At 37.3% G+C, this 13,113-nt stretch overlaps 1 protein-coding gene across 4 annotated transcripts in view; it reads right to left on the minus strand.

Moving 5' to 3' along the window:
* Positions 1-23: 23 nt before the first annotated feature.
* cenpp (centromere protein P) overlaps positions 24-13,113 on the minus strand; it is an 84,956-nt gene continuing 71,866 nt past the window's right edge. For all 4 annotated transcript variants that reach the window (XM_034314439.2, XM_026932586.3, XM_026932585.3 and 1 more), the window contains exons 7-9: positions 3,496-3,575; positions 2,798-2,889; positions 24-1,428 (exon numbers count right to left, since the gene is read on the minus strand). In XM_034314439.2, coding sequence (XP_034170330.2) covers positions 1,310-1,428; positions 2,798-2,889; positions 3,496-3,575 — 291 coding nt within the window. In that variant the 3' untranslated portion in view covers positions 24-1,309. The remainder of the gene's footprint in view (positions 1,429-2,797; positions 2,890-3,495; positions 3,576-13,113) is intronic.

Raw genomic sequence — 13,113 nt, forward strand, 5'->3', positions numbered from 1 at the left:
ATATATATATATATATATGTATATATATATGTATATATATATGTATATATATATATATATATATATATATATATATATATTTTTAAATAATGACCTTCTAGCTCAGATGTGGTCTAGCAATTGCTGTGTCTAATGCTGTTTTAAACCACTAAAGTTCTGTTTCTCTTTTTTAGTTGAACTGAACGATTCCATGACTTGATTTGACTTTACTGCGCATTTGCGCATGTCAGTTCTCGAGGCCTTAATCAACAGTTCGGAGGATTTTCATGGATTTAAACATGGACAGCCTTTAATATCGGCCAAACTCTTTACTGTTCCTCCTAATGTACCTCTGTAAGAGTTTATACCTTGTGCTGCAGATTTTTAGTTCGGTAGTCATTACATGTGAAAGAGTAAAAATAGAAACATTTTTGTAGTTTAAAGTCAAATCAGATGTCATTTGTTACTCTAATTCAAGAGAGACAAATTTATTTGGGGAAGACTGAAAGTTTCATTGTTACAAAGCAAAACAATTTGATCTACACTGCCAGTCAAAAGTTTGGACACATGGAGTTTGTTACAGTTTAATCACTATTAGTGCCGCAGAAAAAAGTAAGTTAAGGAAAAATATTAACAACCTAAAGCTTCAGTGTATCTAATGAAAAGAATCAGCAAAGCCTCTAGAGATGTAGAGCGTGTGCTAATGTCAATTATCACAACAAATGCCATGTTCTACTACTATTTTCCAATTGGTTAATTTTTCTAACTTCACTGTTAATTCACTTACACCCATTCCTTCATTAGATTTAGAGTTAATTTTACAGTATTTAAAACTTGCCAATACACTCATTAATTAGAAGGTGAAAACTCTTGCTTGGCAGTGTACGTGTGTGGGGCTAAGGCCAAATCTTAAGTCTGTGACGTGTGGAAACAAATAGGTTAACTTGCAGGGAGCAAAACATTGACCGACTCACTACAAGGAACTAAAGGATGTGTACTTGCTAAACTGAAACCCAGGTTACTATTAATCCTCTCAAGAAATCACAATCACTGTGATACAGATAAAGTAAGGACTAAACTATTCACTCTTTCAAAAGACAAAGTGGATTTTGCTGTCACATTTTTCTATTTAAATTATTTATTTTTCTAGCTATTGTCTAATGATGTATATTTACATACGCTATGTGCACACGTGTACATGTGATGACAGAATGTGTACAGATGGCATTAATACATTTCTTAATGGGTGATGATACAGTGGTGTTTATACTGAATAAAATTATAAAGAAAATATACACATGCCTGTGGTGTTTTTGTGTTGCATGATTGTTCAAAAACATACAGATTGTATTAAACTTTCGATTGTAGCTTCCACTCCAAACACCGTCAGAAGACTCCGAAAGCATTCCGGTGCCGACTCCACCACGTTTTCCGTATCCAACTTTTGAGCTGTTAATAAAGACAGCAGGCTTTATCACTGAGGATTTTTACATTTTGTGTATTTTTTTATTTTTTATTTTATATTTATAAATGGGGAAAACAACAGATTGACAGTGTTGCATTAACATGGTGTCTCAGTACTACAGCACAGACAATAACATCAAATATACTTTTTTTTAATATAAAATAGAAAATAACTCAGTGTTGTATTATGTTCAAAGCCAGGTTTAAAATATTCCTCATATCATGTTTTTGGTAAGCAGCTGGGGTCAGAGGTCAGGGTCGGCCATTATGCATCAAACAGTTTAGAGTTTAGTTGTCGGTGATAGATTTGGAGATACAGTACCTAATCTTAAACCATCCCATGTGTACACATAAAAGCACTAGTCCATGACCATTAAAATCAATTCACATGGATATCCAGGGCACATGGGACAAGCAGATCATATGTTTGGGCTGGTAGTTTTTTAAATTCATAGTTGTAGGGCAGACAAGTCAGGTAGAAGTCACTGTTTTTTTTTTCTGTCCCTCATTCAAAATAAAGTTTTTTTTTTTTTTTTTCTTTGCTAAGTAAATTTAAACAAAATGCCCTTCATAGTGGTGCGACCCACTGCGATGCTGTAACCTTGGCATGCTATTCATACAGGTTTTACTAGAAAACATAAACAAAGCGCAGTGTAAAGCTGTCCTATAACTCTCGTTCTAGCCCAACATGACGTCACCTTGCAGTTAAACATGATCAGAAACATAGATGCCAGCCGGAATGGAATAATGTATGTCTGACGTGAAGAGTAAACATCACAGCCTGGCTCTTTGTCAAGGGTGCAAACGCGCTGTGAAAACTCGGACCCTTTCTTGGCAAAGGTTAACAACTACAGCCGAGTTGTCCCCTACGTAGGAAGTGACATACTCCTTTGTGTCTGTATTAATGCACTTAGATAGCTAACTAGCTCACCATACAATATGTTCGCTACCACTTTTTAGCCTGGTCAGTTAACTGGGCTGCACACTGAAGCCTTCACTTTCCTGGTGGGCTAAATAATGGATTTATCATGTGTCCACCCTTGAACTGTGTTTTCAAGGCTAAAAGTACAACTTGTAAAATGTTTCATGGTTATTATTTTTCACACTTTTCAGTAGGAAACACATCTGTGTGCTTGACTTTTTAAACTGGTGAAAATGGAGACCTGTTCTTAAAAAGCTTCACTGGTTCCAGTACCTGGCTGTAGTGAGTGTGGGAAAGGGGTGTGTCAGTACAGGAATTTGAAGTGCTGAGCTACCACAGCATTACAGCGAGACGAACACACATCGTTTAACTGTTGCTCTCAAAATGATTAATCTGTCGAATGTGTTGTGTGTCAGTAAATAGTATCCTCACCTTGCTCAGGCATTTTCATCAGTAGGTCAATCTTCGGCTTGACTGTTCCTTCTTTACTGACGGTAATGTTCCAGAAAATGCTCATCGTACACCTGAAGTAGAGAAATACCTGTTTCCATGCAGACACAAAATCTCACCAAGCAAGATCAATTCAAATGTGTTACTTCCTTAAGTGTTGTAACAGATTTTTAGTTGTGGTTTGGTATAAGATTTTCCTACACGATTGCCTGTCATGTCATTGGTTTGATATTATATTCTACAGCGACCATGTTTAACTGTACGAGCTCTCAATTTACTTTAACTGGAAAGGTGGTGCATTTGGGACTTTCATTATTGGTTGAAGCTACAGATCAGTCCTTCAGTCTGACCAAAACAACAAGCCTTGAAGGATCTCTGTCTTTCTGTTGCGTTCTGAATGGGACAGACTTTACCTCAGAGGTGTAAACTCTACCTAGAAACACTCCTTTTCTAGGCACCGTCTTCCAGAATAGATCACATTGGCGCTCTGGAGGTGATCATTTGAAATCTCTACTATAATAATTTGATGTATGTTACTGCATTATGTACAAGATATGTCTAGATCTGGGTACATAGTGATACAGTTTACCAATGCAAGTTGAACATAGTGATACAATTAAACAATGCTAACAATGAAAAAAAGCATTGCATTTGGAATTGCCAAAGGTAAAAAAACTTACCCAGGAAGTTGTGGACTCTGGATCACCATGATCTCAGATCTGCAGCCCTCAGGAAGTTGAACCACATCTGGATATTTCTCCTGCCAAACAAGTGAGAGCAAGTTCAGGGGAGTTTAGTGGTACACACACTACATATATTCGGGGAGTAAGTAATTGATACCTGCACATTTACTGTTGTGGAACGTGATGATGCACAATGCATTACTGAGTAACTACACTTTTTCAAGCACTTCAGCAAAATGTTGGTACATTTTACTAATACCTGAGGTAATTAAGCTAATGTTCATTTTTGGTGCTTGTCAAATTTCACAGTTTGCCATACAAACATCAGTTCCTGTTCCCTGTACCAGCTCCCTGGGCTTTAAAGAAAAATACACACAATTAAAAAACGGCAACCCTGACCACGATAAAGCAGTTACTAAATATAAATGAATAAATGAGTAAAGCCCAATTTACACCAAATGTCGCATTTCACAGTGTCCACAGTGTATACTCCCATGTTAATCAACATGACCTTTTATAACCTGTGAGCTTCATCTCTGACCCACATGAGGGTAACAACCTCCTGTTTCCACAACTTGTTGGGTCCCACAGGTCCCCAGGTCCAATGCACACCTCTAGTTGCAAGTAGCATCAATCCATTACTGTCAGCCTTATTTTGTTGTTTTGTGACTGTGGACAGTCATGAGAAGGAACTAACCATTATATGATATAGATAGATGACAAACGAAAGATAAAATGGTGTCTTTGTTATTCTGTATGAGGCATTTTGCTGGCAGAGTTTAGGTATGCTTGTCTCCTTAGAGGGCAGCATAAATTCAAGTCAGTACAAAGTTCTTCTGACTGAACGCCTTTTATTTTATGATGAAACATTTCTATCCTGATGGGAGTGGTCACTTCCAGGATGACTCCACCCCCATCCACAGGGCACAAAGGCTCACCGAATGGTTAGATCAAGATGAAAATGATGTAAATCACATCCAGTGACCTGCACACTAACCACATTTCAACTCAATTGAACACCTGTAGGAGATTTTGAAGCAACATGTTAGTGCTCTGAGGGAATATCTTTTAGAAGAAGTGTTCATGCCTCCAGTCCAGTACCAGAAACTTGTAACAATGCCAAGGCACACTAAAGATGGTTCATGGTGGCCCAACACCTTACTAAAGCACTTTACGTTGGGGTTTCCTTGAATTTGTCACTCATCCGTACTCATTAATATGTTTGAAGAATGATTTACCATGGATATGCCTATCTTTCTACTAGCCAGTTTAAACAGTAATACATCTTATTAAAAATGTTTTCATTTAAGTGCTGTTTGCTTTGTAGTGCACTTTTATCCTGCATTAAAGTGACATCTAGAAGAGAACATTCCCATTAAGGACTCAAACAGTAATAAATATGATGTTATTACTAACCATGGTTTTCCATGTAAAGTTTATGGTTTACTACTGTGTATTGGGCATTAATAATCCAAGTTAAATTTGAAAGGGTTTAGTGATGCAGATTTAAGTACTGGTTTACTGCACCAAAGAAAATAAAATGAGAGAAAGATTTACTAATGAAAACTTCTTAGTACTACTTTTTTTTTTTTTTTCCTTAGTCAGCTGCCAAACACTTTTCTATAACAGTATAAACTCTGTCTTTTATCATAGGTCATATATACATATACAAGACCTCACTTCATTAAATTAAATTTAGCTTATATATTTAAATTTAGTGTATAAACAGGGTTCATATATAAATATACACACACACACACACACACACACAGCTGTGGTATCTGGCACCAAGACATTAGCAGCAGATCCTTTAAGTTCTGTAAGTTGCGAGATGGGGCCTCCATAGATCGGACTTGTTTGTCCAGCACACCCCACAGATGCTCGATCGGATTGAGGCAATTTGGAGGCCAAGTCAACACCCTGAACTCTTTGTCATGTTCCTCAAACCATTCCTGAACAATTTTTGCAGTGTGGAATGCCGCATTATCCTGCTGAAAGAGGCCACTGCCATTAGGGAACACTGTTGCTATGAAGGGGTGTACTTGGTCTGCAACAATATTTAGGTAGGTTGCACAAAGTAAAATCCACATGAAGGCTAGGAATGGTGTTCCCTAATGGAAGTGGCCTCTTTCAGTGGGATAATGTGCCCTTCAACACTACAAACTTGTTCAGGAATGGTTTGAGGGACATGACAACAAGTTGAAGGTGTTGACTTGGCCTCCAAATTCTCCAGATCTCAATCCGATCGAGCATCTGTGGGATGTGCTGGACAAATAAGTCCAATCCATGGAGACCCCACCTCACAACTTACAGGACTTAAAGGATCTGCTGCTAATCCTTGGTGACAGATACCACAGCACACCTTCAGAGGTCTTGTGGAGTCCATGCCTCGATGGGTCAGAGCTGTTCTGACAGCACAAAGGGGACCTACACAATTATGGCTGATCGGAGTGTGTCTATCTATCTATCTATCTATCTATATATATATATATATATATATATATATATACACACACACACACACACACACACATTTATACACTCTACTGTTTTAGCAATGTGGCAAATCAGTTAAATCTCATTGAGGCTGATTTTATTCCTTAGGGACCATGAGTGTATTCTGTGTTTTGTACTCAGAACATAAAACCAGACAAAACATCCAATAACCACTTAAAAAAAAACAATGTCTTTCCATTCTCTAGTTATTATGTAAAGCCCACCACAGATAATCTATTCCCCAGTCTTCCTGTGCAGACATTCAGTCTTTAAAAAAAAAAAATTTCCAAGAGTTTCTCTGACAGAAAAAAAAAAAAAAAATCCTCACTGGTGGTCAGTCCTGTCTGCCCTGGAGCTGGAGGTGCACATTTCCTCTAGGAAAGAAAACCAGACTGTATTTCTCTTACACAGCAGAGCCGTTTGATTTGTCCAATCTTCAATAATTGTGATAAATGATAAAATTCACTCATACTATCAGTGATGCTTTTTAAAGTACTTGTTGTAAAGGCTTTCTCCTTATGGCTGGAAATTGAATATTAGAATGATTTTGATTAAACGTAGTGAACAACCGATATCCTCTATGAGTAAATGTATGCATATGTATGAATAGTGCTATAGTATAAATATTTATAACCTAAATACTTCTTACGTATTGTGTGTTATACTTGGCTGCTTTTCTTTTGATCATTTTAGCCCCTTTGTGTTGTGTATAAAGTAAGAATGTGATATATTGAGGGTTGCAAGTTAGATGAATCCAATTCAAATTTCCGTCTCCTCTCATCTGGCAAACAGTCTGATTTACAATTCTGAACATCTATGTAATATTTGCTGGAGATTGTATAAACTGCTGATGGTTCCAAACAAAACCAGGGTTGATTGCTCTCTAAATGGCATATACTGTACACAGCAAATAACCAGAGTTTGAGAAATATGTTCCAAATTCCTAACTGCAATTATCCCCCAATCATTAAAAATAATAAATAGTTGAACAACAGTAACCTTCCATTGCACTAATGATGCTATTGGCCTGAGCTCATGCGTTCAAAAACCTCCCACTTAAGCCATTAATTTAGGCATCGCTACAAAACCTGGCCATTATTCACTAATCCTGGGAAAAGATGCCTTGTCCCCTCAGTAGATTCATGTCAACAGTTATTAAAGTGTCAGAAAGGTATGAACATTCTGTAATACAATACAGTATTTCTCTTACTGTTTATCTCTCTCTTTGCCTACAGTCATTTTATTATTCAAAAATACCTTTGCTCTATAGGTCTTAAAGGGTTTCAGTGATGGCTCCAGACACATGCTTCAAACTACATATTTAAACTACTCATTTTTAAATGAATGATTTTGATAAACAGGGATGGGCTGCATTTACACATTTAACTTCACAGTGGAAGTGGAGTAGCATCTGCATCTACTTGCACCCTACTGTTACAATTTTGCCTTTAAACGTTGGGAGGTGGGGCCTAAGGGATAGTAAATTTCTAGTGGTTACAGTATACAGAGTGAAAAAATTAAAGGAAAAACCAACATAAAGTGACTTACTAAGGTGTTGGGCCACCATGAGCCACCAGAACAACTTCAATCTGCATTGGCATGGATTCTGTAAGTCTCTGCAAATGTACTAGGAGGATGAACACCATTCTTCCAAAAGATTTTTCCTCAGGTGGTGTTTTGATGATGGTGTTGGAGAGTGCTGTCAGACACATCACTCCAAAATCTCCCATAGGTGCTCAATTAGGTTGCATTCTGGTAACTGTAAAGGCCATAGTATATGATTTACATCACACCATTCAGTGAGCCCTCATGCCCTGTGGAAGCAGGTGGGGTCATCTTGGAAGAGACCACGCCCATCAGGATAGAAATGTTTCAGTATAGGATAAAGACGATCGGTAAAAAGAAATTTGGACCCAAATAATGCCATCAAAATGTCCACCACAGCATAGCAACAGAGCCTTTATTTTCATTTAATTCGTCAGCTGTCTGTAGCACACATTACAGAACACATGTACACATTGCAGAATTCAGCTGCAGTGTTATGTTTTGTCAGCCTTATAGCTGCAGTGCAAATCTGAAAAAGCAAACAAAAGCATGTCTTCCTTGATCAGCTAATAATTTGTGGTAAGGAGAGATGGTGTAAATCTTATTTTTCATAAAAGTACCCCTTTAAAACAGAAGCCCTTAGTGAGTGCTTTAAATGGAAGATGCCCTAAGGTACCCTACTCAAGTGAAGGAAAGAAATACAGCTCTCTCACTGAAAGTGCTGACGCCAGACATGCCACAACAGAGTACCTCAGTTTTCTGGCATAACGTGAATTCTTCCACATAAAAAAATCCATATGAGACTCCACCAGCACTACCACAGTGGAAAAAGACATCTTACATTTTATGCAAGTTGCTAATGCAATTAAAGAGACATATCATGATGACATAATCATAGTTTCTGATGCATAGTTTCTGACCAACATTTGGGACTTTATTCTCTCAGAAAAGTCTTAGCTTTATGAGGTTTGTGGTTGTATACAGACCATAGTAATAATCTTTTGGATGACAGATTCAGGAACAATAAAATACTGAACGGAAAAGGAAAATGTTGTTCAATGTTTCGTGTCCTGTTTTAAGGCAAAACCTTACAAGTAATAGCACAGTGGAAGACTCCAACTTGCAATCTGACAGTTTATTTGAAAATAAAAAAACAATACTAATAATACTATAACAAATATATCATGTATTTAAATTAAAGTTTCATGGACGTGTAGTCTGAAAAAAGTGAGGTCGTGCAATAAAATATAGTTATATAGTTATAGAACTATATAGTATATATGTTCTTTTCTTTGGAATCACCATTTTATTAGGGTTTTTACTTGTAAAAGACGCCCCTGACAACTGATACAACTGATACTTTGTGATGTAAGGTTAGTGTATGCTGTTGCTCTAATGAACAGACGACACAAAATGACACTGATCCGGACGTATATTACGATTAATGATACCTATCAAAGCAAAGCAGACTGCAAACTGTGCTATGTGAAAATATCAAGAGGAGGAACCACAGCATCTACCTATAACACAAGGAAGCTGATAAACCATCTTAAGCATAAAACTCAGCATGAGAAGTTCATTACTAACAGCAAACAGCAGCAAGGAGGCAGGCTAGCTGAGAAATGTTTACAGGCAGTGCTACATGAGTGAAAATAACATCTCCTACCCAGAATGTTGTTCTTGACAATCAGCTACTACTGGTCGTTGATAACAAGGGATTGCGATGCAATGAAGACAGTGAAACATACTTTACTTACAGTTGTACAGGTGTGGTTTTCCCAAAGTGAACCAAAATTCAAAATTAATTTAAAATCAATTCACTAACATAATGTACAAGCCTATGTGGACACCCACACACACTTTACATAGCCACTATGTAAACCAGGGAAGCATAAACAGAGCTAAATGAAATGTTCAGTGATGTCTCTGATTAACACCAAAGGCCAATTCACACCAGACGTGTCACGTACAAACCTCATTAAATTCAATTTTATTTTATTCTTTCACTTGCGCATGTGAGTGAAGCATAAACTCCAAAGAGATAGAAAACCACTGAAATCACAAAACCATACTTTTTATAAACTGTGCTCTTTATTTAAAATCTTAATCTACAAAGATGTTGGTTTACACCATGGGGAATCAAAACCATAAATATACCAGTTATTCCCTGTTCCACTGATTTATGTCACGTTTTTAGGTGAACAGTTTTGTAATTACAGCTAGCAGATAGCTACAGACAAATCAGGCTTTGTAATTATATTATAATAATAGGCTCAGGAGCAAGGTTACCTGCTTTATAACCAGTCTGTTGTGGCATTCCCTCTTCATGACAGTCTGGCAAAAAGCTTTGGGTCATTAGTAAACAGGAGACTTGGATTGGCTTGGCTGAGAAGCGTCTGGGCTCTCGATGGGGGATTTGGTAGCTCTCGAACTAGGCCCATTAATTATTAAACATTAAACAGTTAATATCTTGCAAAACAAACAAACAAAACCACAGGAAATTGTTAACTGAACTATTCATAACTGATAACTGAATACTGGAGTTGCCAAAACATTACATTTGAAGTGCGCTGTTGCTCGTTCTACTGCCAATAGCTCTTATGGGAATGCAGCTGAGACATGACCAGTATTGGTATTTGTATGAGCGACTACCGAAAAACACCTTGTACTCGGTCTGGGGAAAAAAAAAAAAGGTATCGATGCATCCCTATTTGTTGTGTTCAGCTCTTACATCATAGCTTAAGAAAGCACTAAATAAACTGTACTGTATCTGTACTGTAAAGACAATTCCTTTCCTTCAAATCACCACAACAATGGACTTCAACAGAAGTTACATGGTGGGGACTTTTTGCTTACATTACCTGTATGCTGTATCCCAGCATTGTCTTCTCCTGAAAATGCTTTCACATGTGTTTGGTATATGGTGGACAAAAAAGTTGAAATTGGCTCATCTTATTCAATTCTCTCTCACGTATAAAACCAGCAGCTGTGCATACCTACTAGATTAGTCATAGGATGGGTTAACATCTGAATATAAATAGCACACTTCATTGCCTCTACATTAAAAGATATGGTTAAACCCAGAGTGGTCCTGAAAGATAAAGATAAGCTTAGCTATAGAAAATGTGCTCTGGTCCTGCCCATTACCCATTAATGAGACTCTTAAGAAATTAGTTTAATTTGAACAAAAATCTGTAGACATCCTCAATTTAATTAGGTCCCATAATCATGAGGTCCAAAATCAAGAACCAAATGGTTTGTTATTATCTTTTAAGTCCTTAAGTTTTATTCCTTCCATTTTTTAAAGTTCACATGTGTAAAATTCAGTGGATAGCATACGATTGGGAAAGACAAACCTGTCTAAATGAAGCCATCAAGTCCAGAACCACCAAGACTCTTTCTACTGCTAGCCACACAACCAAACTGAGCAAAATGAGTATAAGGGCTTTAGTCAGAGAGAAGACCAAGAACCTGGTAACCTGGAACTCCAAAGGTTTGTTTGGAGAATTTGCAAGAAGAACAACCATCAACGAGCATTTACGGGTAAAGCAGTCAAATAAAAACCTCAGTAAAAGGCACATGATGGCTCCTTTGGAGTTTGTCAGAAAGATTTTTAAGCCACAAGAAACAAGATTCTATGGTCTGAAGAAATCATGACTAAACTCTTTGGCCTGAATGGCAAGTGTTAATTCTGGAAGAAACCAGGCATTGCTCATCACCTGGCCAATTCTATCCTGGTGGTGAAGCACAGTGGTGGCAACATCATGCTGTGGAGATGTTTTTACAGCAGCAGGCACCAGGAGGCTTGTCCTGATGAACAGATCACATTCCTGAGAAAACTCATGAGCAGTCAAGAACTCTGATTGAGGCAAAGGGTGACTTTCCAACAGGACAATGACCCAAAACGGCCAAAACAACGCAGAGGCTTTGGGAAAAGTCTGTGAATGTCCCTGAGTGACCCAGGAAGTGCCCAGACATAAACCCAATCACTAGAGAGACCTTAAAAAAAAAAAAGCTCTTCCATGATGGTACCCTTTCAATCTGACAGACTTGCAGAGGTTCTGCAGAAAGGACTGGACTCCAGCTGTGCCAAGCTTGTAGCATCACACCCAAGAAGACTTAGGGCTGTAAAGTTACTGAGGGTCTAAAAATGTGTCAAAGTATAATATTTCAGTTTTTAATTTGTATCATGTTTAAAAACCTATTAATGTTGTTTAATTATGGAGTTTTTTGTAAACTATATCCATTTTAGTGTAAAGTAACAAAAGGAGGAAAAAGTGACCTAAAAAAGTTAGTATGAACACTTTCTGAATGCACTGTACATAAAAATGTTTGGCCTTTAAGTAAATATTTAAGGGTCTCATCTATGTTCCAACCATGCACACCATCATCTCATTTTTTCCTATAGAAAAAGAAATGAGTTTAACCTTTAAATTGAGCGTGGTAGTGGTTTAAATAAAAATCTGCGGATCTCTGGACACCATCTTCAAGTTGGTAAGTTCCCCTTCCCTTGGTACCAGAGCAGTTAAACCCAGATTTGTAGGTTTCAAGTACTGAAAAATAGGATTCAAATACTGAAAGCAGTTAAACCTATTAAAATGCATCTTACTTTTGCTGTATAGCAGGAAACAAAACAAAGGTTTAATGCTTTGCACTGCATAATTGGAACTGAAATGAGAAAACACCACCCTCTATCTAGCTCTGGCTTGTCTTATCCAGCAGGATACCAGGCCAAACTATTTGTTCCAATTCTGCAAAACATCACCTCATTTCAATGATTAGCTCTCCTTATTTATGAGCTTAATTAGTCAAATCAGGCTTTGTGCTGAATAGTTGGAACCGAAATCTGTAAATAACCATATTTAATCATCTCAATTTAGTTTACAATGTGCTCTTGCTCTATATCAGCATACTCAACAAGGGCCAGGGGTATTTGTTCCAACCCTGTTTAACACCACATAATTTATTCCCATTAACAAAAAAATGAGTTTAATTGAGAAATTGCGTGTTGTGATGAATGAATGGAGCAAACACGCATAGCCATATCCTCCATCAAGTCATTACTCCAACCAGGGCCACAAAAATATCTGTAACTGATTTATTTAAAAGAGGCTTGTATCTTTTATTTAATCACCGAAATTCTTACATTTCCCTCAAAGACAGCCTTCACAAATGATCATCGGTTGTTATTCCAAAGGTAGATTATAGTACAGTACATGACCAAAACAGTCATACTACTGTCATCTGTGCAGTACAGATTCTTAAATTCAGTCCTCAATAATCTCCAAAACCAACACTTAACCTGATCGGATTATTTTCGCCCTTTAAGAAAAGCAATATTTCAGTTTTACCTTTCCAGATTTTTATCCTCAAGATAATGAGATTCCATTACATAATGATGATTTATAGAGCACCGTTGCTGTCTATTAAAATAACCTCATCATAAAAATGGAACTTCAAAGATGTCTCTTCATGAGAGAGACACACACAGCCTCTGTCATCACTGAAATTATATGTCTCAAAAGCACTAACTCCTTGATCCTAGCACTCTTATGGTCTGTGATGGTCAGGCGC

Source organism: Pangasianodon hypophthalmus, chromosome 20 (assembly GCF_027358585.1).
Source record: "Pangasianodon hypophthalmus isolate fPanHyp1 chromosome 20, fPanHyp1.pri, whole genome shotgun sequence".
In the NCBI taxonomy this organism is placed as follows: domain Eukaryota; kingdom Metazoa; phylum Chordata; class Actinopteri; order Siluriformes; family Pangasiidae; genus Pangasianodon; species Pangasianodon hypophthalmus.